At 40.2% G+C, this 25,522-nt stretch overlaps 1 protein-coding gene across 1 annotated transcript in view; it reads right to left on the reverse strand.

Annotated features, from left to right (window-relative positions):
• CACNA1C (calcium voltage-gated channel subunit alpha1 C) overlaps window positions 1-25,522 on the reverse strand; it is a gene marked incomplete at its 5' end in the record, with an annotated part of 484,372 nt that overhangs the window by 412,333 nt on the left and 46,517 nt on the right. The window contains 2 exons of the mRNA XM_081879585.1: window positions 19,317-19,421; window positions 23,950-24,272. Coding sequence (XP_081735711.1) covers window positions 19,317-19,421; window positions 23,950-24,272 — 428 coding nt within the window. The remainder of the gene's footprint in view (window positions 1-19,316; window positions 19,422-23,949; window positions 24,273-25,522) is intronic.

A 25,522-nucleotide genomic window follows, 5' to 3' on the forward strand; every position in this document is an offset into this window, starting at 1 on the left:
ATTTACATTGGACTAATATGGAGGAGCAGTGAGTGGATAGGTTGTTCCATGGCTTTCTGAACAGCCTGTAATGGAAGGAGAGAGGGAAGGTATTATGCTTTCCTTGGTGGTGGTCTGAATGTCCCCTAAGGAAGCCAACCTCACACTTTGAAATTTGTTGGGTTTATTTCTAACAAGATGGTAGCTAATGCTCAACCATTCATTCTCATCACATAAGCAGCCTTATTTACATAATTCTGTTTAAAAATGCAATAGTTTACACTTGATTTATTTGTTCCAGCAGTAGGCAGGACAGGTCTATTGAATCACTCACGGGAAACCTACAACTCCGGGGAGTCAATCAATGCTTTCGTGAGTCTCTCTCTGTCCCATAAATTATGAAAGATTATTAAAACACTGTCAAGTGCCTAATTAGTACCTTTAGTGTTCTTATTAGAACTCAATAGCTTTTCTTCAAACCGTTAATGCTGATTATTATGAAAACGATAGAAGCATTGTTGCAAACCATAAATGAAAATACATTACGATTTGGTAATTATGAAAAAGAGGTGTTTCCCCCCTTTCTGGCTTTTGCCTTCCCCACAATCTGCCACAGGTCCTTCTTTCCGACAGTGGTAGGTTCCACTTGGGCAAATGCAACTGTTAAACAAGGGGTGACATGCTTAATCAGTTTGGCCTATTCTGACAATAGGAATGGAGGCAAGCGATATAAAACAATTAGCATTTTGCCCATCTTTCTTACTATGATTTATGACTGCACAATTATTTTTCTTGCTTTTCCATGATTAAAGCCAAAATAGATTGTTTTTCCTGCCTCCATGAGATGAAATTGGCTGCTCATTACTCAGATAAATTGAAAAATAAAATGTGAATGATTATTCCACTTGGGATATACAGGGGTATAATGAAATTACAGCTTGCTGTAGGAATCATATTCTCAATGTTATCTGGGGTCCTGAATCTCCTGTTTAAGGGCTCATATTTCATAGCTCTTGCCCACAGCTGCTGACAGAAAGAAAACAGGATTGTGTACTCTGAAATCAGACTTGGCTTAATTCAGCTGACATACAGAGCAGAATTGGTCCTGTGTTATGTTCCATCTCTTCTGCACTGAATTGTGCCACCCCCTGATTTCTCCTCTGTTTTGTTCAACCATTTATCTCCTCTTATTTTAATCTCTTTAATCACATTTGTTAGTCATTAGTTCCCCCAGTCCAGCATCACCCAAAGTTACATACAACATTTTTTAAAAAGCATAAAACACTATATCACAATTAGGGATAGGCAAATCTATCAATTTCAGTTTCTCATTTTTCCAGGCTGAAGTTTAGTTCTCCACATCTCCACAGCGGTTTCTTTCTTTAAAAATCCTCATGAAAAATCATCAGCATTTGAGTGAGAATTTGTCCTAATTACACATTTTTCCTATGCAATTTTGCCAAATATACACAGTTTTGCAAACCAATAGAATTCATCTTCGTATGTTATTTTCATTAATATGCACACTTTATCCTAGGATATGCACTGTTGGTTTGTGCATTGTTTCAGAAAGTGTGAATAAGATGGTTTTGCCTTTAAATACAAGCTGAATCAAATTTATGCCCTTTCCCTAAGCACAATACAATTTCATTCCATCACATCTCCCTTTCTTGCAGCATTCAGCTGCTGTCCTCTGAGTGTCTCTTCAATCTTTTGCAGTATTCAACCTGTCTTATCCTTTGCCTTAAATTTAAATCCTCCTTGGTCCCTTTGCCTATCCTTTCCATGCCAGAAACTTTACTCTCATTCCATACCGACACTTATTTTCCTTGGCTGCTCTACAGAGCTGGAATACTCCCCCATCCAACAGCCACATGGTTCCTCCTGTTGTTTTATTTTCCGAAAATTGCTTTTGTGGAAAAATAAAATAAAAATCTCAGGCTTTCTGATCTCATCTCTTCCTCCTTTTGTATCATGTTGCATCTTTAGACTGAGCTTGAAGGTAGAGCCTGACTACAAATCTAATTCTGTGTAGTACATAACTGGTGTATATGCACTCAAAATAGATCTGTTGTTGTTAGGGTTCCAAAAGCAACACCACAGTGCACATTCATTTTTATTTTTATTTTTTTGCCATAAGCAGATACCATTTTATGTAGAAAAGATTATAGAGGCAAAATGAATGTACACGGTGGTCAATGTAGGTTTTGCATTAATGTTAGCGACCAGCTTAGTACAAAGTCAGTTTTAAATCTAAAGGGTGAAAATTCCTGAAGAAATTGCAATAATCAGCAAGAGTATTCTGAAACCATATTAGGTCATTTCTGAGCAGATCTTTTTTTAAAAAAAGAAAAGAATTATTTAGCTTTCACTATTTGTATTGGGCCAATGTTTTCATGTCCTTCTAGATCCTCTGCCAGTCTGTGCTACAGGCAGAAGTGAGACCAGTCACCAGCAGCTACATGCTGAATGAAGTCAGGAGAAGTGATGCTTGATCAAGGTTCTCCCATGCCTCATTGTTAAGTTTCTGGAACTGTTTCTTGTGCTCCCACTTCCTGTGAGAAAGCACACATACATGACCACAGGAAGTTATCATTCCAGATCCTCATTCAGTGCACTTCCAAATGTGGAATTTTCATGCATTTGGGCTTTGTCTTTTGTATTCCAAGCACTTTGATTCAGCACACCTGAAACCCTTTTGGCAATGCAGGTGAGGAAAGAGAAAGTGCATTAGCAAGAACTTGATTAAGGATGCACTTCACCTTGAGAAAATATCATTAGTGTTTCGGTACAACAGTAGCTCTTTCCGCTATGCTAGGTTCTACAAGTTTATGGGAGCTAGTGATTAGAGCGGCGATAACCGCATGGAGTGTGTGTTTTACTGGTGGTCAGCGCTCTTGATTTCAAGTGGGTTTTACAAACACATTCCTTGCAGGAGTACACTTAGGATGCTCTCCGCTGTAAAAAATAAAATAAACCCACAAAACTTTAGAATAACAAGAACCTTATATGTTTTGTGTATCTGAAATGATAGACTAAATAATTAGTGGGGTCACCATAAGTGATAGAGTCAAAATGACAGGTGTTGATAGGATCAAAATCCAGTCAACCACACCAGACCTTTTGCATGTGAGGTTTGCTTCCTTTCCTTTGAGTATAACATTACATTATGCAACCAGAAGTGTGGGAAGCTGCCATCTGGAGTTACCCGTAATCTTTTGACTAGGTCATTGAGCTCTGATCCTGAATAACTTTTTGATGCATCCCCAAAATGCAATGCACAAAGCATTTTTCCAGTTTTGAGATTCAGCATCAGACTTCAGTTCTATGCCAGCAAAGATTCACTTAGCTTCCAGAGACATTCTCTTTCCTTGGCTTCCAAGCCTGGAACATTTTCTCTCTAAAGTCACTGCAGACAGACAACACTGTTATCTTTAAAAAATAAAATAAAAATAAAAGATTCTGACTTTTGGGGGGGATAGTTAAAATAATTTGAAAGTTTTGATTAGTCATCACTATAATCTGGGAGGAAGTCAAATGAGGAAGGGACACTTGAAAGCAGCCAAGCAGTTTAAAGGGGCTGGGGTGGCACATCAGTATCTAATTTTTGGCCCTTAAGCCTCTAACTTTGTAGCAGCTAGGGATTCTGACGCTGACTCTTGTACTGGCTGATAACTTAAGGAGTTTCTGGTCACAATCCTGTCTCTCTAAACTGAAATAGCCTCAACAGCAAAGCAGTGATTTGTTTGTTTTGTTGCTTCACTTTTCATTCCCAATAAACTTTTTGCTGACTTGGAGGTGGGGGGGGGGAAGGTTTGCTCCCTTTAAAACAGGGTCTCTTGACTGGCTGTTCCTGCCATGCTTGCAAAGGTCTGCTTTTTGTCAGTGTGTTTCTGAAACTATGCAATCTTCACCCTGCATCCCCACCCCCAGAAAGTATACTAGAAACTCCCCATCTCCATTTCAATATGTTTTCTATATTCTTGAGCTAGAGATCTGTTCCAAATGAGAAGGATTTGGCAGAATTCAATATGAAACTGCCTTTTGCTGTCGACTCTGAATTACAGCAGCACCCTAGTCCTGTGTTTAAACTTGCTCATAAATGACCAGGACTTAAGGGTGAGCAGTGAAGTGACCAAGTGATGATGCCAGGTTGCTCAGGGTGGATGGATTGTGAGGAGCTCCAAAAGGATCTCTCCAAACTAGGTGAATGAGCATTAAGCAAAAAAATTCTGGTTCAGTATAAAGTGATACACATTGGGGCAAAAGATCCTTACTTATATACATATACAGTATATGCTACTGGGGTCTGAAGTGTTAGTGAGTGACCAGGAATAAGACCTTGGGGTCATAGTGGATAACTTGATGCAAGATGTTGACCAGTATGGGGCAGCTCTGAAAAGGGGGAATACTGTGTACAGTTCTAGTCACTGCATCATTGAAAGGATATTGCACAGCTGGAAAAGATGCTGGAAAGGGCTTAAAACCCTATCCCTGCTGTCCTTACTCTTCAGTATTACACTTCCAGAAGACCTGGATGGAAAAATTAATCTGTGGACAAATGTGTCTATGTGTATATTGTGAAGAGTGCAGGAGAGAGAAGGCGAGAGAGAGAACAGGTAGGAAGAAAGAAAAACCTTGCTGTTTCTAAAACCACTGCTTAGGTTATCTACTCCCCTCCTCTTTTGAGGAGTGTTTAGAAAGCATCTTAGCAGAGTTCAATCTCAGTACAGTTCTTCTTTTGTATACTGGTTTTCCCCCACCCAGCTCAAATTAAGATAAGGTTTTTCACAACAAATTGCTTTAAAATGTGTGAAGATCAGAAGATGCATGACATAATGATCTAGCTTTTTTAAAAAGGGTATATAAAGGAGAAAATTTTAAAGTAGAAGTTGAATGGCAATGAGATACAGATAATACAGTTAGTGATAATTACAGCTTAAATGGGTATTCAGTGAGTACACCTTTTACAGTAGCAAATGGGTACTTCTTACACAGTCAGACTTTTGATTCATCTAGGTCATGGACGTCTAACTTCCAACAGACTGTGATCTACTCACAGTATTAAAAAACTGGCAGTGATCAGCTTTTTTTAGGAAGCCACAGTTGTCGTCGTCCCCCAAAGATCTACCAGGATCTACCAGGAATACCCCACGATCTATCAATAGATCATGATCTACCTGTTGGACATGCCTGATCTAGGTCAGCACTGTCTACACTGACTGACAGGAGCTCTCCACGGTTTGAAACACAAAATATTCCCAGTTCTACTTGGAAAAGCCAGGGATTGGCTTGTGACCTTTTCCATGCAAAGCTGATACTCTGCCATTGGACATGCTCTGTTTACCTCTAAGTTCTATGTTTCTTACATTCTACCTCTGGCAGTGCAATTCTATATGTAACTCAGTTCTAGAGAATCTGCTTTGCAGGCAGAAGACCTCAAGTTTAATTCCTAACATCTTCAGGTAGGAGAGCAGGAAAAGACTCCTACCTGAAACCATAGAGAGTTGCTGCTAGCCTGTGTGGTCAATACTGAGCTAGATGGACCTCATGCCTGACGCTACATAAGACAACTTCCTATGTTCCTGATTCCTATATTCCTAATGTCTGCTTTACCCCTGCAAATCCCTATAAGGTCATACAGAACATAGGCTATGTCTAGGATCACAGAGAGAGGGTGAAAAGCCAATGAAGGAAATAGTAACATTTGTTTTAGTTTAAATATGTGGGGCCAGGAGGAAGGGTTGTGGCTTGAGAAGGAAAATGAGGGGCCTGATACCCTGTTCCCAAGGGTCCCCAGAAACCTGGAGCTGGCCCTGCTCAATGCATTTTATTTTGAAGCGACTCATTACATATTTGTGCAAGCTAGGGACCACTACTGTGCATGTATATGAAAAGGACTTGAACATCTCCCAAGATAGACTGGAGCCAACTAAACTCTAAACACTCGGGAGGTCTGACCTTTCAAGTGGCAAGTGGCAAGTGCTGGATGGGAACTCTGAAAAGAACAGGCATTCTTCTTAGACATGAATTAAGGGTATTCCATCACAGCATCTATCTCCATTTAGAATTAACTGTGTTTTAAAATAAAAACATTTTAAAGGAATATACTGTAACATGTTTCCTCAGATAAATTCTGAGACATTACTGTTATGTTATATTCTCATGGGTAATGTTATGCTCAGGGTATCTCTAAAATATTAAATGTTTTCCCTTACGACTGGAGCTGTAGTTTTTGTTTGTTGCAAAATATTTGCTATAGGTAAGCCACATTTAGGTTTGTTACTACTCCTTATTTGCTACCAGTAACCCATGTTTCCTGCAAGATGGCACTTCCATTGCAAGAGTTGCATTTTCCAAGCATTCCAAGCACTGTGCATTTGATAAATTAGCATTCATTTCCAAGACACCATAGCCTTTACTGATGGGTTTTTCTTTACATGGAAAGTGTTTTGTACAAGTGGTCACAGGCAGCTGTTGGATACTGACTGTGACTGAGATAAATGGTGATGACGAACTGACCATGCACACGTCTCCCCTGGTCCATTTTAAAATATCTTAGTTTCATATATTTTTAATGCTTTAGAGAGGCAGATCGCTCCCTTGTTGGACTTTTCCTGAGTGAGAGCATTTATCTAGCCTTTTAAAAGAAAGCCAGTGTAGGCACATATATCCTTACTCAACCATGAAACTCAAGGGGTGGCCGTGGGTAAGTCACTACTTCATAGGGCTACTGTTAGGCTGAAATATTTTCCTGGACTCCTTAACAGGAGGGCAGGATATAAATAAATTGTTTCACCAATTTAGCTATCTTAGCTATCTTTCTTGCATACAGGGACATAGTATTGAGAAAAGGCTAGAATCCCTTATTTGTTTATTCTTACCATGGAGAATATATATATATGGTGAATAGATATTTTTTTTAACTCAAATGTCCCTATAAGGATATTTCACTTCATTTTTGTTTTCCATTTTTATTTCTTGGCACTCATTAAGATGAAAGCAAAAGACAAGCATAAATCTTGAGGCAGCCCTCAATGCAAAAACTGTCCCTGAGTTCCTGGCATCTAGCCCAGCTTTCAGACTCACTTTGTGACAAGTGGTGCTTTCCTGAGCTAGAATTTATCCGTCTACCTTGGATCTGTGGTCTGGTGATGGAAGGAAAGAGATTAGATTGCCTCAAAATACTTTTACTCTGTGTGTGTGAGACTCACAGGAGTCATTTTCTGACCAATGGCAGCAAACAAGACAACATCCCAAGAATTTTTAGACTCAGAGATCTGGAGTTGAGATATTACAATCAACAGTCACACATCACTCAGCTCCAACTAGGCTAAAAAGTTTGCCTCCCTCACACTTCAGTTTTCTGTGTACGTGGAAATTCATGCATCCATGGGAAACAGAAACATTCTGGATTTGACCATATTTAGATGACTGCATTTAGAACCAGTGTGGTTTAGACTTCAAGTGTTGGATTAGGACTTTGGAGAGCAGGGTCCCTACACAGCCATGGTGCTTATTGGGAGACTTTGGGCCAGTCATGGTCTCTCACCCCAGTGTACTCCAACAGGGTTGTTGCGAGGACAAAACAGGGAGGGGGAAATTGTGTATAGTACCTTAAGCTCCTTTGAGGATATAAATGTAATAATAAATAAAATTAAGAACAAAAACAGTACTTCTTCACACAATTTTTTTCTCCTTTTATGTTTCCCCAAGTTTTTTATATTCTGTAGGGGATAGCCAACATTCATACTCAAAGTAAATCCATTAAAACCGATGAACTTAAGTCTATTGACTTCAATAGATCTACAATGAGTATGACTAATGCTGAATATCACTCATTATGTTGATTAGATTATGGTCCTTTCGGTGACACTAATCAGCCACAATAAAATCCACCAATCATCTTTCTTTTGGATGTAATTGCTGTAATCTACTCAGAGCATGTGGGAAAGGTTAAATAACTATACATAGGTTTTTTGTGGTGGCAGACTTTGCTTGCCCAAGGAAGTCAGGAAAGGAAGATCTCAATTCTCCTATTGTTTTTCTTCAAGTTTTCCTACTATCTGGATTATTTTATTCTTTTATTGCTGTTGCTGCTTGCTGATTTGCTCATGTTATGCAACGGTTTAAATCTTGCATCTGTTTTTCTATTTTCTTTGCATACATTTGTTATTGTGGATTTATTCATTTATTTAGGCATTTCCATACCACCCATCAATCACGTCCCCTGGATAGTTCACAATTTAAAAGTTAAACAAATACAATAAATAGAACTATAGTATACTACATTATACCTTGAGTATAGAGGTTTCCCCTGTAAATAGGTGATCAATATATTAAATTAATGCTAATAAACAAATATACCAATCTACGCACAATGAAAACATTAATGTGCATATTGTGGGTGGGTGGTAATATGATTTAAAGCATCTAGCACTGGAAAGACCCGTTGATTTATTATCCATTCCTGGAATGGTTATTCCTTTAAGAACGGGTTTCATGGTACTACAAGAATTTGTTCAACAAAACCCCTCTTTGCATCCCGCACACAATAATGGTCATGGTCAGACAACCATGTTAGCTCAGGTTTGAGTGCTGGTGGGGGATTGGTAGGGGATCAGCCACAAGAAAACCCACCCACTGACTGAAACATGCTCTTCCAAATTCACACCACGACCTGACAATGTCATCTCCACCGCCATGGCAGCCTGAATGCAAACGGCAAACACTCCTTCCATGCAAGTGGCTTCAATAGCTCTGTGGTATCCCTTTTCAAGGCAACATTTTCATCCAAAAGTAAAAGGTAAACATTTCTAAAAGGAATTGTCAGTGCAGTGAATTTACCCTAGTGCAACTGCTGCTGTATTTCCACAGCTGTCAAAGGATATTCTACCATAAACTATTGTATTTTGTTCCAAGGTTCAATCTTTAACATATGCCGTTAATAAGGTACTTGATATTTTACAAATCAGTTGTTTGAATTAAGGAACAATTGTCACTCAACGCTGAGCATATTCTGTGCGTGCAAAAGGTTCCAGATTCAATCCCTGGCATCTCCTAGAATGGTTGAGCATGACTTGCTGCTTTCTTAAAACAGGATTGCTTTCCTAGGCTGTAGCTATGATGAGGTCAAGAGCTGCTTTTTAGAATAAGGTATCCATAAGGAAGGGACATGGGTGGTGCTGTGGTCTAAACCACAGAGCCTGAGGCTTGCCGATCAGAAGGTCAGCAGTTTGAATCCCCGCAAGGGGGTGAGCTCCTGTTGTTCGGTCCCAGCTCCTGCCCACCTAGCAGTTCAAAAGCACGTCAAGTGCAAGTAGATAAATAGGTACCGCTCCAGCAGGAAGGTAAACGGCATTTCCATGCACTGCTCTGGTTCAGAAGCGGCTTAGTCATGCTGGCCACAAGACCCGGAAGCTGTCTGTGGACATACGCCAGCTCCCTCGGCTTATAGAGCGAGATGAGCGTGCAACCCCAGAGTCGTCCGCGACTGGACCTAATGGTCAGGGTTACCTTTACCTTTATCCATAAGGAAATACATTTTTCTCAAAGAACTGGGGATAGAACTACCCCATGGTGGGTTTGAGAGGGTAGGATGTGCCACTTTTCCAAGTCCTATACTCAAAACCTTATAATTCTATTCAGTGTTACTGAATTCAGAAAAACTACTTCCTTTCTTTATGATCGTAATGAAGATTAGGATCCCCACTTCAGCCATAAATGTTCATTGGAAGAAGGTGGAAGTGCTAAGCATTGCAAGCACAGCAAAGTTGGTGAAGGGTATTATAGAAACAGAATTGTACAGTTGGGAGGAACCCTGAGAGTCATCTAGTCCAACCCCCTGCCATGCAGGAATCTCAACACACGGTTCCCCCATCCAATTTGAAACCATGCCAGACCCTGCTTTGCTTAGCAAATGTGCTAGCAGAATGAATTAATCCATCTGGTGAACTTGGGTATGCATCTTAAGAGTATTTTACCCACTGAGCTGCAATGAAGACTGATAACCAAGGAATACCCCAACTAGGCAATCACCAAGTGCTTGCTCCCAGTGGTAGTTGATGCGCATTGGGACTGGAAAAATGGAAGGCAGGGAATTCAAGTAAATGAAACCAGAGCCAACTAATTCTAATTTTGTTCCCATCCTCCTCCCCACTGAGTTCTACAAGGGTGACACTGAGATCAAGGAAGAGGAATCTGACAACCACTGCCACTCTTTTGACTGGTTGGAGGCAGGTGGAGTCTGACTGAGGGCAGTCTGAGATTGGAGAGGCAGTGCTCCACTCACCATAATGGAGTAGCCTCCATTGCTTTTTTTCTTCTCTGTTTCCTCACACACTATGCCAAAATAACCCAAACCCCTCAGTCCTACAGTGTGGATACTGCTGGACAGGTCTGTAACTATTCCTTTCCAACTCTGTAGCCTTTAGTAGCTGCTCAAATTATTGTAGCTCACCAGCCATTCTATGTAAAAAATAAATAAATTCCTGAGTAAGAAGATCTATTCACAAGCCTGAAAACTGCACTAGTCTTATGCACTGAATTCAATATGAACTGCATCACAACCAAGCAGTTGCCTGTTTTGTATACTATACATCAAAATTGATTTTCAGACCTTGTGTACAACACTTCATTGTGGGCTGAAAATCAATCTGGCAAAGCAGTAGAGCAATCAGATGATTGCCTGGTCATGTAGCAGTTATAATGTACATTGAACTTGCCATGAGACTAGGACCAATTTTTAGTCAGACAACTACGGTTTTAAACTGTAAGCATAAAAACAGAATTTATCCACTGAGTTTCCTTTTTCATAGAGCATTTTCTAGGATTTTTTTCACATGTCCACTCAATATTTTCTTCCAGTCCTGATGACTACGCACATAAGAGGTCATTATAAAAAGGGGAAAAAGAGATGCCTGCTTTCATTTGTTATGCCCCACCCTTTGGATACTTCATATGGGTGCAAAAACTGCCAGAACTGAATGCCAATTTCTGGCCTTTTGAGTATAAAAGGTGTATGGTGTGAGGAGAGAAACTAAGACTTTAAAGCTACTTGGGAATATTCACAAGCCTTTGGTAAGCTTTATGTTCACTGAATGTTCTTTGACATATTTTAAATGTTAGTGGTGCAGTGATATAAAATATATATTATTATTGTGATGAAGCTGGAAGGGACACTGAGGCAATTTGCCTCTATGCCCATGCCGGCTGGTATGAAATCATGCTCAGATGTACAAAAGCAAGCGTGTTTCTGCTTTATAAGCAACAGTGGTAGAGAGAAGGAAAAAAGATGAAGGAAAGTAGAATGAAATCTCAAAAGATGGTTTGTAAGACTGAGGAGGGAAGAAAAGACTATGCTCCTTTATGATGAGTTGGCAGGGGTGACCAAAAACATTTTAGCACCTGAGGCGAACCTCAAAATGCCCCTCTCCCTGCTGGGAAAGAAGGGGTGAGTGAAGTTCTACATCAGGAACAAGGGAGGAATAAAGGTCCAAATCAGGAACAAGGGAGGGGGAATCAAATGAGCCTCATTAGACAGTTGAAGTGTAAATTAAAGGTCATCGCAGGGGTAAAACCAGCCTGCTCTGAATCATGTCAGGTGGATGCAGAGCCCAGGATGCAGCGGGCAGCCCCCACCATGGTAGCAATGGCTGATGCATTCCTTGGAGGCAGGATCTGCTGCCCCTGTGGAACCTCGTGCCTCAAGTGGTCGACTCATCTTACCTCATGGGTGGGCCAGCACTGTGAGTTGGGTCCAAGCCCTGCGCACTGGTGTAGGAGAGGGCTGAGAACATCCTGAGGGTTGTGGTCTTGTGGAGAATACCACAATCATGTATTATGCTTATTCAAACACTATGCATTAATTGCATCTTGTGCACAAAGCCTATACATTGTCTAGTATGCCTGTCCACAGTATACTAAACCACACATTGCATGGACAGAGACTATCTGTGCCCTGCAAACATGCAGGGTACAGACCAATGTGTCTGCAGGCTGAAATGTACAAAGACAGAAATAGGAAAAGACAAAGAACATATAAGAAAAATAAAATATAACATAAAGGTAATTGGGGGCAGAATGGTGTCAAGTAACAAATGGTGCATAAAAGAAAATGTTGCACCTTTTACAACTCATTTTGAACAACATGATTCATTCCCAATAAATTGCAATGACTTATTGCTTATTATCATAACAGCTGAAAAATCCAACATGTAATATTTAATCCTATAAATAAGATGACTTAAGATCTTATAATGTGACTACAAGAGCAAAGTTGAAATGCACCTCTCATTGTATCAGGTCTGAAAGTGCTGTAACTACAAACCCGCCAAGCTTTCATTAGGCAAAGTAACAGTTAAAAAAAATCAGGATTGCAATTTTGGCACATCAGATAAAAACTATCACACACAGATGGTCTCCACTTCAGCTCCCTCCACCCTCCTGCATGCAAGCCTTGCAGCCACTGAGCTAGTGGCAGCCAGGCAGGAAATCTTCCAAAATCCCAACGTTTTCCATCAGTGCAAGTTTAACAAGGCAGATCAAAAAGCAGCTGCAGAGGTGCCAACACAACTAACTGGGGAATCACAGAAATGCTGTAGTTGGAAAACGCACACAGTAGGAATCAGGCATCTGGACCTTGCAAATGCCAAATGTAGTCCATGTGGCAAAAGGTGTTGACATCGCAGTTGGAGGGAACAGAAAGCTACAATCAGAAGCATTAAGTTCAGCAGCCACAAGAAGTGACCCAGATACCACATTTGAGTTGTATACCTGCTGTGTGGGGTCAGGTTGTAACGCATCAGAGTCCAAAGTTGGATAGGCTCAGCATGTACATGTACATAAATTAAAATTCTAGAAACATAGATACAACAATTTAAAATAAAATGTGAAAAGCAATATGAAACAACTTACAAATGTAGGGTTGGTCCTAAAAATACACTAGATATATTGGTTGCTAGATGTCCCTTATAGCATCATTCAGATTCTCAAGTCAAGGCTGGGCAGAAAAGAAGTTGCCTACTAGTGGAACATTCTTACTCTATACTTCAACACAGAAAGAAGCTCTGAGGTCAAGAATGCAATGTCACTTTTCTATCTACTTGCTTCTACTCCTGTTAATTCCTGGTTGGCTTTATATGCACTATCAAATGCATTTTTTGAGCATATGGTGATAGGCATTCACATAACACTAAGCCTTTCAATTTCTCAGGTATGGGAAACTTATGTGGATATGAGGATAGGATAACCCACAAGCTGGTTGTCCCATCCTTACCTTTCCATCCTGAAAGGTAATGACAGGACAAACCATATTATGGATTATGTTGTCTTTACATCCAAGTATGTTTTCCATTTGTACCTTTCTGGAATATCCCACCACCATTTTTTATTTTTTATTTTAAATCTCATTCTCTTTACTTTCTGGGAATGTGTCTTGATTTTACCAATGAGGAGGAGCATGTGGGAAAGAGATGAAGGATAATAAAAGCTTCCACAATTGCAGCCTTTGACAGAATTATGTTTTAAAAATTGCACTGTACTGTTCTTGCTGTTTTAATCAATAACAGCAGACAACACCCAGAAGAGAGAAAGCAAACCAGGACCAGTAACAAGATGGAGGGCAGTGCTCTGTCACGCTATCAAAGAGTGCCAGATCATGTGAAATTAAGGCAATGCATATATATCCCAAGACTGCAGGACCAGATCAACTTCCAGAAGTTCACAGTGCCTAGTTCTTTCCCAGACCCTCTCAGGGTATATTTATTATAATATATTTTTAAAACAACCTTTCTATTCCCAAGTGGCTAATGGCTGAGATATTCACTTTGCTGAACCAATTCCTCAGTCCTTGTTAATATATGCAGGTGGCATAATTGTTGGTTTGCTATAATTATTTAGGCTTAGACTACATTAAAAGAGCCACTAAAGTCCCTCTGAATAACTCATCACCATTAAATCCTCTACATCTATGTTTGGCTTGTAACATAGATAAAGCAGTTTGCAAAAAAATAGGGCAGGTGGGGGGGGGGGGAGTTAAGATGATGAAAATGCTGAGTAAGATGTAATGTAATCATGTTTGTTATAAATTCTGAATTAAATGCCATGTCTTTGCCAGTTCATAGATTTTGCTATATATCAATCTACAGCACTAATGTAACACCAAAATCCACTCCTTCGTTGCCAATGTGGACCAGGCACCTTTTCAGCTGGCCACAAAACTAATCACTAATTACCAAGCCAGCCAGACAGTTATGCTCTCTCTCTCATAGGCATCCAGAGATGGGAAGCAAGTAAGCACAGTCTTTCACAGAGACATAACAATTCCATCTTCCTTGCTTCAGAAAGCACAGTTCAATTTTCAGAGAATGAATGAAAAGAAGTAACTCTCATCCACCTGTAAAGATGTACTAATGTGAATGCAGAATATGACATTTTAAATTCAAGTTTTGCAAACAGATGGTTTTTCTGCTATTGCTACGGCAAGGAAAGGAAGGTCGAGCTATTCAAACAGCAGTAGGAATTTCCCTCCTGCCTCAAAAGGCATAAACAATCAACCTAACAGTATGCTTCAAGATGTGTCCTAACCTCATTATGTTATCAACATGGTGTGACACTGACCAGGCTCAAGCCATTTTGTGAATGTCACTCAGACGAGACAGAAGCATTTCCCTCTCAACTTCCTATCTTAGGCTGCTATAGTTCCATTATTGTGGAGGCACATTATCTCTGTTTTTAACCCATAATTGCAGGGAAAACAAGTAGAAAGACTCCATAACAATTATGGCCCTCTCTTGCAAGGCTGGCTTCAATTCCCTTCAAACTAGCTCCAATTTTCCCAGCTACATCAAGAGAATGTGCATCACTGTTCTTTGTACAAGGTCACACACATGTGTGCAAGCTTTCTTCATTTCTGCAATTTCACCAGAGCCTCAGTGGAGTTCATTAGTTCCAAAATGGCTCTGTGTTTAATAAAATCCCCTTCCATTTGTGTGCATAATAGGTTTTTAGTGGGGATGAAACAGATATAAAGACGGCAGAAACGGCTGCTTTCAAATTTCTGTTACAAAAGGACAAGAAGGGATTGACCTTGCCCTTACTGAAGTTAATGGATAACCTCGCAGGACAGCATGATTGCCATCAAAGGCCATAAGCCATAAATAAGTTGCTTCAGAGTAATTTCACTTATGGCACTGAGACTCCTGTAAGTGTTTTAAGAAACACAGCTGAAATTGAGGCAATGGATAAACAATTCTTGATTTCCAAGTTAGTACTAGGGGAAATGTTTTGGCTGATGTGCCCGATTCAGTGGAGCTGAAGCTCAGTGACAGAGCACATGGAATGCATCTTCAGGCCAGATTCAATCCTCAGGATCTGCAGTAATGTCGGGAAAATATCCCTTTCAGAAATTCAGGAGAGCTGCTTCCAGCCAGTGTACTGAGCTACATGGATCAAAGATCTGACTCATTTTAACAGCAGCTTTCTGTGCAAATAAATTCTTAGCAATAACCAGCGGGTACCATTTTGCTTCAGCCCCTTGATCTTTTTGGCTGAAGGCTAAGAGATAGTGACTAGCCATAGGCCATAGCTAAACAGAGGATTAAACCCATGTCTCCCAAGTTCTAAGTCTGTACCCTTGCTATACCACACTGGCTCTGCAATATTACCCTACAGTGGCTCTCATTATTTTAAAATCCTGCACAATTTTTTATTCCACATTCTGCTGGCTGAGTTTCAGAATCCAAGAGGCATGTTATCAGCTTATAAACACATATTTTTCTCCTTCAAACCTTAAAAGAAAAGAAAAAAAGCATTACACATCATATATTGGATAATGCGCTTCTTGAAGAAGGTTCTCCATGTCTCTGGAAATCAGGACGGTAGAAGTTGCTATGGCAACTCCTTTTTCCTCCTTTCAGAATTAAATTACAAAGTGAATGTGAAGCCAGACTTGTTATTGTTACCCAAGTGAAAGCTTCCCCTGAGCAGCTGGACAAATCTGGTTTTCCAGAGCTGGACCAACTCCACCTTACTCTCCCTCTTCTCAAAAAACCCCCAACAACCCACCACCCACCCAACTGGCTATAGAAGATATCAAGACAAGAAATGATTCGTGCTAATTAGGACTTAGCTAAAGAGCATCTTCAAACAGGGGATGGTTCTGAGTCCTTCTACAAGACTCTCTCTGAGTTATACCAAATGACCCACAGTAAAGGATTGTAGATGATAGGGGAAGAATGCCTTGCTGAGGAGCTTTACAAATTTAAGAACACTGCTTTCAAAGGCAGGGAAGTGAACTGCACAAGAAACTTCTTCATCTGGAAAGATTGTTCTTTGGATAGAAATGTGGGAGCACTCATACCTTAAAAATCTGATTTTTAAAAAACTGCATTGTTATTCTGATGCAGTGGTAGCTCTGTTAGTGTCATAGGCCTGTTTTGCATGAAACATGAAGGCATAGTTTGTTTTGCTTAACTGTGGTTTGTCTGTGATCCTGAACTCATCTCTGACTGCCAAGAAAAACCTGGCTTGTGGTAAGTAAGAAGAGAACTTAATCATGAGTCCGGGTTCAGATAACATGCTAAGCTAGTTTCTGTTTGGCTTACCAGTGCACAACAGGTTTTTCCCATTCTTTTCTGCCCTGTACTGCAAGCAACCCCTTAAAAAGCACTTGTGATACTGTGAGACACAAAACAGGGTTGCTGCTGTTTAGAAGAGAAATGAAAAAGTCCCCTTACATGCATAAATCTACAGATCTGGATTGGAGCCATACTATTTTGCCCCTTGGTTGTTGTAGCAAGCACAACTTGCTGCATTTCGTAATGGCTGGAGGCAATTTTCTCCAATAAAATGGCTCTCTTTTCTAAGTGCATCCGATTTTCATCTCTGCAGGATGTGCTGTTTTCTGAAGCAGCCTTTTCTATCTCAACCCACCGTCTCATCCAATGTTTTCCAAAAACAAACTAATCACTTTGATACTCAGCTAACTAGAGCTCTAGTAGAAAGCAACTGCAGCCTCTCTCTGTTATAACAAGGCAACAGATCTGAGGGCAAGGCTAAATTACAACAGGATGGATGCCACAAAACTTTGACAAGTGTACAAATCTTAAGAATGAATAAGTCAATGCAATTCCACACAGACAGACAGACAGACCATTTGTCAGGGCTGGAAAAATATTTTAATCCCTTGGAAATTTAAGTCAGTATCAAATGCATTACTGCCTGGCAAAAGGCATGTTCCCCTGTTACATTTAACTCAGTCTGCTTTTTCTCCCTCTGACTCCCTCTGTTGTCTTTGTTGAAATTACACTGTAAGCTTCTTGGGGCAGGGACTTGTGGTTTTGCTTATGATACTCTAAATAGCACCATGTACATTAACTTACCCACAACTACCAACTTTTAGTGAGATAAATTATTGCCCATGACAAACCCATCAGCATAAAAATGTGTTGCTACCAGCTATCTGCATATGCAGTCTAGGTACAAATATATTTTGTCAGTTATGAATTATCTGCATATCCAACCTAAATATTGGTATAGAAATCAAAATACACAAAAGTCATGCACCACCAATTCAACAGATTATTGTTTTTCTTTAGTACTTGCCTGGAGGAATCCCATTTCTATAACATTGTGCTGTATGTGTGTGTTTAATACTGGGTTTATTGTCAGGAGCAAATATCTACACCAACATCACTTCTAAATAGCCTATACCTCAGTTCCAGCCTTTCACTTTTGTAGGTGGAAAACAGCAGCATGTCAGATGCACCAGTTCACTAACATCTTTCCTGCACATGCTTCACCTGATGGTAAAACCCTTCAAATCTTTTAAAAGGATTCTAAACCAGCCCCCGTTTTCTCTCAATCATACTGCAAAGCAACAAAGAAAAGCTTACAACTTGCTAGGCAATAATTCCTCCAAAGATGCATTCCAAAGCCTTTGTTTTTCCTTCCACACACTCAAAGCTGCTTCATGAAAATACTTCATCATGGTGGCCAAGGCCTGAAGAATGGTTATACATGCTCATCTGTCTCTGTTTTGGAAAGGCAATTATTATTTTTCCAGCTCCATCCCTCTGCAAGTTTTCATTCCACCCCACCCCCCCTTTCATGCCAGTGATTCTCCTTTGGGGGCAAGTAAAAGAATAACCACATTCTGGTCTTTCAAAAAACTCCATTGGTTAGTTCTGAATACTGGAATGAATGCAGACTCAGGCTTTCAGGCTTTCCCATTCACAGCTCTGGGAGCTCTGAGCTCAGTCAACCTCTCAGGAAAGAACAGGGGAAATAGCTTGTCCTGTTGTTATGGACTGCATTCTATTTGTCCAACACTAAGTTTTGTTTCTTCCATATATTTGCTATGACTTCATGCTAAGCCAAATGTAAACACATTTCCCTTTCTCCCCCCTGCCCCACACCCCAGCACCAGACAAGCTTATGCTGAAACACAGGCATTGCCATTTGCGTTTAGTAGAAACACTAATCATTCCAGGCAAGAATAGAAAAAAAGTCACCATCTTTCAAAGGGCAAATTTATAATGAGAACACCTGCCAAGGTGCCCTAGAACATAGCCCTGAAACTGTTCATCACCCGAAAGGAAGGCTTGATCAATTAAATAATATCCCTTCATAAAACAGACACAGCAGAAAAAGCTCAGGAATGAAACAATTAACACCTACTAAGATATAGATAGATAGATAGATAGATAGATAGATAGATAGATAGATAGCACTTTCACACTATGGCATTTTGTTAACAAAAGAAAAAAAAAGCCAACAGCAAAAAGTCATAACCATAAATTCAAAAAACTCAAGGCATTATCTGCACTACAGACTTAAACCAGTTTAACTACCATTCCTTCTTATCAGGAAAGCCTGGGAATTGTAACTGGGGAGAATGGGGATGGGATTTTCTAGCACTGGGTAGTCAGTGAGGTGTCCTCTCATCATTCCTGACCCTTGGCCATGCCAGTTGGGGATGATGGGAGCTGCAGTCCAACAGCATCTGGAGGGCAAGACATTGGCTACCATTGTTCTAGCAGAATGTTCAACATTCCACCAATCTGCAGTTCCCATGATTCTTTGGGGGAAGAGGTATGAAACTGATATCCATATGCAGTGATGATAATGCCCACGTTTTCCCCCCCTAGAAGTAATCCTGATAAAACAAGTGCCAGCCTAAAGCCATGTAATCCAAACATCTTGGCTGCCATCTGATGTGACCATGTGATTTTTTCTCCGGACTTCCCAAAAGCCACTGTGCTGAGTTTCAAACAACCTACCTATAAGTAAGTAGTAAAAGGTGTAACAACAAATAATGGTGAAAGTAAAGGACTTACCAGATTGGAATTAGTAGCATTGGAATCATCTTCTGGAAAGGGGATATAGATAGCTAAGGCCACACAATTGGCAAAAATAGTCAGTAAAATAATAATTTCAAATGGTCTGAGGAATGGAGTTAAGGAAGGTTGATTTTTTTAAAATATATACATATATACATGCATACACTATATTGGAAGAGGGGGAAGGATTTCAAAGAATTCTGTTTAATGAAGACATTCCTAATCCCTTGTATTTTGAAAAGAAACATACGCCTTTTAAAGTGCTTTTCAACCCTCCCAGCCAAGTTTCTTCCTAATATGTCAAAAGCACGGTAGGCCAGTCGCGTGCCAGAGTAAACATAGATTTCTTAAAAGTTTTTTTTCTTTATTTAGATTTAATTTCAAGTTTATTTTACCCTCTCGGGCTGTGCTGTTATTTGACAGACAGCCCACCAAATTCTCTCTCTTTCTTATTGCATTTGCAATACAGCTGCAAACTGCCTATTATTGCTGTCATTTAAGAAAATATCTCCCAAATCTTAATACACAATGGTTCAGCATTTTTCAACCCTCTTTTGCCAACTTTTGAAAAGAAATTTAAGAGAGCAGTATTCAAAGAAGCACAAGGGGTTTAAAAGTTATGTAAGAGTTTATTTTTAACATTATTTTTAACATTCAGCATCTCTTCATTCTAATCTCTGAGGGTGTGTGTGTGTGTGTGTGTGTGTAACACAAGGTTGTTAAAGGGCATTATTAAAATAAGTTGTGGCTTATTTTGCATACTTTCATACCAGAAATATGCCAAACAGTGGTGTCTATTTGAAAATGCATGTATTTGTTCAGAATACATTTTACCACTTAACTGTTCTCAAAGTGAATTCCCCATCATCAGTTTTTCACCTTAATTGGGTTGGGCAGAAAATGACTGAAACCTCATTTCTTATTGGTTCCCCCTAATATCAATATCAATACACGCACACTCTTGCTGAGCTGATGGACAGCACAGAGGTCTAATAGGACTGTACTCTCATTTCCTCCTAAGTTGTTCCCTGTGATTATTCTATTGAGCAAATAAAGGAACCACATGAAGACACCCAATTTGCAGAAACTTTTCCTAAGAATGCTATGTGTCAGTAGAAGGTAAGGTTTTTGCAGGACAGTGGTGACACCCAGGGCGACCTGCACCCACCGCACCCCCCTTCATCCACCCCTGCGAGGGGAATTAGTGTCATTGCATATGGAGGCTTTCCATGTGTAGCTGACCCCATGTTGTTGTGTTTTTAGGCCATCATTTACCTATATGGATTAAGCCTTAGAAAGGGACTCTATTGGTCAGCCAAGGCAATCGTTGCCTTGCTGCCCACAAAGAATAAGAAACAAAAAATAGACCCCTCCTTGCATATGACTATGCAAGTTTTAATTTGTGCTGGATAGTTCATGATCAGACTGAAATATTGAAAAGTAGGTCATTCTCAACTATAGAGAAAGCAATTAGCATCTGGTTACAGATGCACATTTTGTCCTCGTTGTTTCTGACAGCTAATGCCCTGTTTACAATTTTATGTTGACCTGTATAAACTATTGTAAAGACACAAGAGTTCATAATCTCTTTTAATTTCTCATATGCACAACTTTTAAAGTTTTGTAGGTTTCCTTTTAGTACAAATTATGGAAGGTAAGAGAGTGAATGGTCAGAGGTAGGAGAATTTGTTATGCACCGCTGAAATGTTTCATTATGACCTGGCTTGAAAACCATTAATTAAGATATATTAAGCTCTATTTAATGGAGCTTTTTAGTGCAGTTTCACATTAGTTTTATACCAAGACTTGGTATATAGGGCAATAACAGCTGGAGAGAGCTGTTGTCCCTCATTGTCCTGCTTGCGGGCTTCCCAAAAGCACCTGGTTGGCTAATGTGGGAACCTCATGGGCCTTTTGTTCTGATCCAGCAGGGCTTTTCTTGCATTCACATCCTCTTCGGTGTGCAACAGAAATAGGCTGAAACTGTATTTTCAGTATGCGAAATGATTATAGCAACATGTTTCCCCCTCTCCTCTCTTCTTTCAGTAGAAAATGTATTAGTCTGCAGAAGAGTCCCAGTTTTGTGCATTAAATGTTATCCTTTCCCCCCAAAAAGATGCACCTTAGCACAAACTATGTTGCTTACCAATGTTTTGAATTATCAAGACACATTAAGAACATTAGAATAGCCCTGTTTGAACATAAAACTAAACCACTGGTTATTAACTATGGTTATAGACTGCTTATTAACCAAGGTTTGTAGTTCGTTTCTAAACCTTAGCTAATATTAACTGTTACTTAACTTTATGTGCAAGCCCAGACCTTATCCTTAATTATGGTTAAAGAGCTGCCACAGCCCAAAAGCTACAGAGCTGCAAGTGAAGAACAGCAATTCCTGGCTTGTGTTTCCTTTAACAGGGGGAGGACAAGAATGCAACAAGCCAAGGTTCACATTATGGTCTGCCAGACACACTAGCTTCCATTATTGTGTGTTAACTATGGTTAGCATTAACTATGGTTAATGTTAACCATAGCTTAGCATTATTTACAAACTAGGCCAATATGTTGTTACATAAATTACAGTAGGGTGGAGTTGGTGGACTCACCAAAGAGATGCTGTTTTTCAGCAACAAGTCCATAGTGGCCATAAGTATGTGCTCTGCTCAGGAACCTGGTATTTGAGGTGAGTCATTGAGAGGATTTCAACTGTTTATTTGTTATGTGTTTTCAGTAAGACCATTATCTCTCAAGAGATGACTACATTGCTCAGTCATTTTCAGCCTCCTACTTTACAACACATCAATCTGTCCAACCAGCTCTGATTTCATACTTTATATCAGGCCTCCCCTTGTGGGCTCTGCCTAAAGATGTATGGTTGGCAAGGTGCCAAGCAAGTAACCAATATAGGTTTGCCGCCACCATCCCACTACCCATCCCAAATTAGCCATACATCATGGTTTTGAGTGTCTATGTTGGGAAGGATAACAAATATAACTGCTTGAGAGGATTAAAAAACTATCACCTGAAAAATGGGGGGGGAAAATGAGTTGATGGAGAATATCTGTGAACCCTTTCTTGACCCATTTTTATCTCCACCCAAAATCCTGAAAGCAAAAGTTGATTTCACAGCATCTAATAAGATTATGGTACTTTGATAATATTTTTATTAAGATTATGGTACTTTGGTTTTTTTAAATCCATCTTTCTGTTTGCTCCTCCAAGTTTCATTGTGAACAGTCTGTGCACCAGAGATTTAATCTCAGGCCCAAATTAGATAGAACAATGCCAGAATCTGTGTGTTTAAGCCCAGCTTTGTGTGCCAGCTTTGGCATTTTATTCCTGACTTGTTATGTCCAAAGTGGATTACATCCTGGCTTATTATCTGATATCAAACTAGAGTTTCCCAGTTTGCATGTAATGAAAATGTCTGTCTTAACACAAGCCACAAATGAAGTGCCAATGCCAGCATGCAAGAGAAGGGAGGGAGGAGAGGGGGGGCACTTTCTCCAACATGCATTCCAAGATTCATAGACCAAGCATTTTTTTTAAAAAAAAAACCACCACTACCAAATACTTAGCATCAATGCCATCAGGTCTTGCTACCAGATCAGCTGTAATAGTAGCCAGATTGGCACTTAACAATAATCCTTTTGTTGCACTTGCAAGATGGTGTTTTAGTGTAATAATCTTAAATACTTCTACTTGTAATGGACCCTGCTCCCAAGTGAATGTACTTCAGACTGCAACCTACACCTTCCTATTACTATCAGCCTATTCCACATGGACTTTGCCAAATAAAAGTTGCACAACTGAACAATATAGGTCAAGGTAAAACCATGGCTACATCAGAAAATTTGGATTAAGGGGGTGGGAATCCAAGTGGATTTTAAAGGCTTGGGTTCTTGAATACTTGGTCATTTGAAATTGGGTTTATTTTTCAGGTCTAGAACCAATATTTAATTGTTGAACGATTATAGACAATGGCTCTATTGGTATCCATCAATGTAATTTACACAGCAGCCAAAAACCATCCATTTTGTGCATAGGATGGCCCATGAATGCTCCTGCATTCTGCAGCAATTTCATGTTGCCACAAGTAGGAGTCCTTATGCTTTAAGAGTCTAGACCTAGGTCCCGATGCATCTCCCCCCACCAAAAGCCCATCAATTTGGGCCCTGGCAAAAAACTAAGTGGGCACACCACTGGGGTTTAAACCCCTCTGTCCATACCCCTGGTGGGGGGTGTAAATTGGCCATTCCTTCCTCATCAAAATGGTCGTTTGATGAGGATGGAGGAGGTGATTCACCCCTTACTCAGCTTATCTGCAGAAATAAGCTGAAGAGGAAGGGCTTGTGTGCCGTTAGTGTGCGTGTGTGTGCGTGTGTGCATGCACAAATGTTTAGGTGAGATGGTCACAGTCACTTTGGGTCATACCCACCACCAGCATGCAACCCCCAAAAGATTGACCAAGGTCATAAAAGATCTACCCCCACTGATCTAGATGGAGACCAACCATATGTTGTTGCTCATGTAGTTCCTTCTAGTGCTCCCTTCAACCTAATGCACATGCTTGGTCACATTTGTAAATCACATTTGCATACTGACTCATATCACTCCATCAAAAAGGATATTTCCATTCAACAATACTGATGCATGCCCTCCGGATGGGATTTTTCAGTGTTAGACACAGCAGTGCCCGGGGAGGACGTGTAGCTGTGGTGGTACCCTGTTTTTTCTGTTTCCCATACTGCTGCCGTTTCCTCTGTGTGGAGCTGGCGGTGGATATTGTTGCATTGCCGGCTGCACCCATCAATTTGGCCTGCCTGGCAGCATCGATAGCAGCCTGCCAGGAAAGGGCTGCACCTGGAGTAGCGATATGCTCAGGTGCAAGCCCTGCAGCTGCATTGGCATTCATGTTGGCATGAGCTGGACGGGGACTCGCATAGTTGGAACCTAGGAGAAAGAGGAGCAAAGATTAAATATATACGAATAGAACAGAGTTTGCAACAGCAACAAAAAATCTGATAAACATAATAGAATGGTTTGTGTATGCACATATAATAGCCAGTTACCAACATCCAGTCACACCCTAGTAGTGCGACCAAGAAACATAACTTATGCCCTCCAATGCTGAAAATAGTGACATGCTTGAAATAAGTTTACAGTACTGGAGATCACCACTTGAACTTTTTGCACTTATGTATTGTTGAAGGCTCTATTATTTCACATGCTGCATTCAATTACTCTGCTATAACCTGTATTCCACTCATTTATAAGTCACAACAGGGTTAGTGTTTTTTATTAAAACTATGTGAAAAAAAGAAAGGGGTGGACTATGTCAAGCACAGTATCCTTGAAAAGGTCTGCAACACCTGGCAAGATTTCCTAGCCCTCTTTAGTGACAAGAAGCAAAATATATGGATGAATAGCGCACAATTTTGCCTGGTAATTAAGCTTCCCTTCCATTTTTACTCCTTCTCCTCCTCATTTCTTATTTTGGCTTTTATTTTGGCTCATGTTGTTACTGTTTTGCTTGTAATTAGATGGGAGGAGGCACATGAGAGATTAGGTGGGAGGAGGGACATAAAGACTGGGGTTCCAGCCCTACTGATTACACCTACATCTTTAATCTGTAAAATTGTGGCCATTTTTAATCCAGATCATTATTTTCCTGAGTTTGTACTGTCACACTTCACCATAGTATTAGGCCATGGTGATGGGGAGGCACTGTGACTGGGATTGCCATTCAAAATCTAATTGAAGAGCTGAACGCGTGAAATGGCAGACCATGCACTGCATTCTGCCTTAGTGCTCATGTGCATGTGCTCCAGCACCATCCCTCCAATGTTTAAGTTCTAGAGATCCAGGGGAGGAAGCTGAACCCTGAAAAATGACAGCTGCAAAAAGCTACAGTAGCAAGATATTAACAAGGTATCACCACACCCCCAAAAAGCAAAAAAATGAACAAAATAGGAATAGTAGTTTAGAGGTAACAAAAACGGGCTGTGATTAATGAATGAAAATTGGCAATGAACAGGGTAGTTTTGTGTCATTGCAATGTGGGGAATCTCATACACCAGAGCAAGTTACTTGTCGTAATGATGGCCCTGAGTGAACGCTTTTAAAACGCTCATATGGGGGGGGGGGACCACTGCACTTGGGGCTATGCAGCTATGGGGCTAAACCAACCCACTCCTGACATT

Source organism: Podarcis erhardii, assembly GCF_964252035.2.
Source record: "Podarcis erhardii genome assembly, chromosome: 10".
NCBI classification, from domain to species: domain Eukaryota; kingdom Metazoa; phylum Chordata; class Lepidosauria; order Squamata; family Lacertidae; genus Podarcis; species Podarcis erhardii.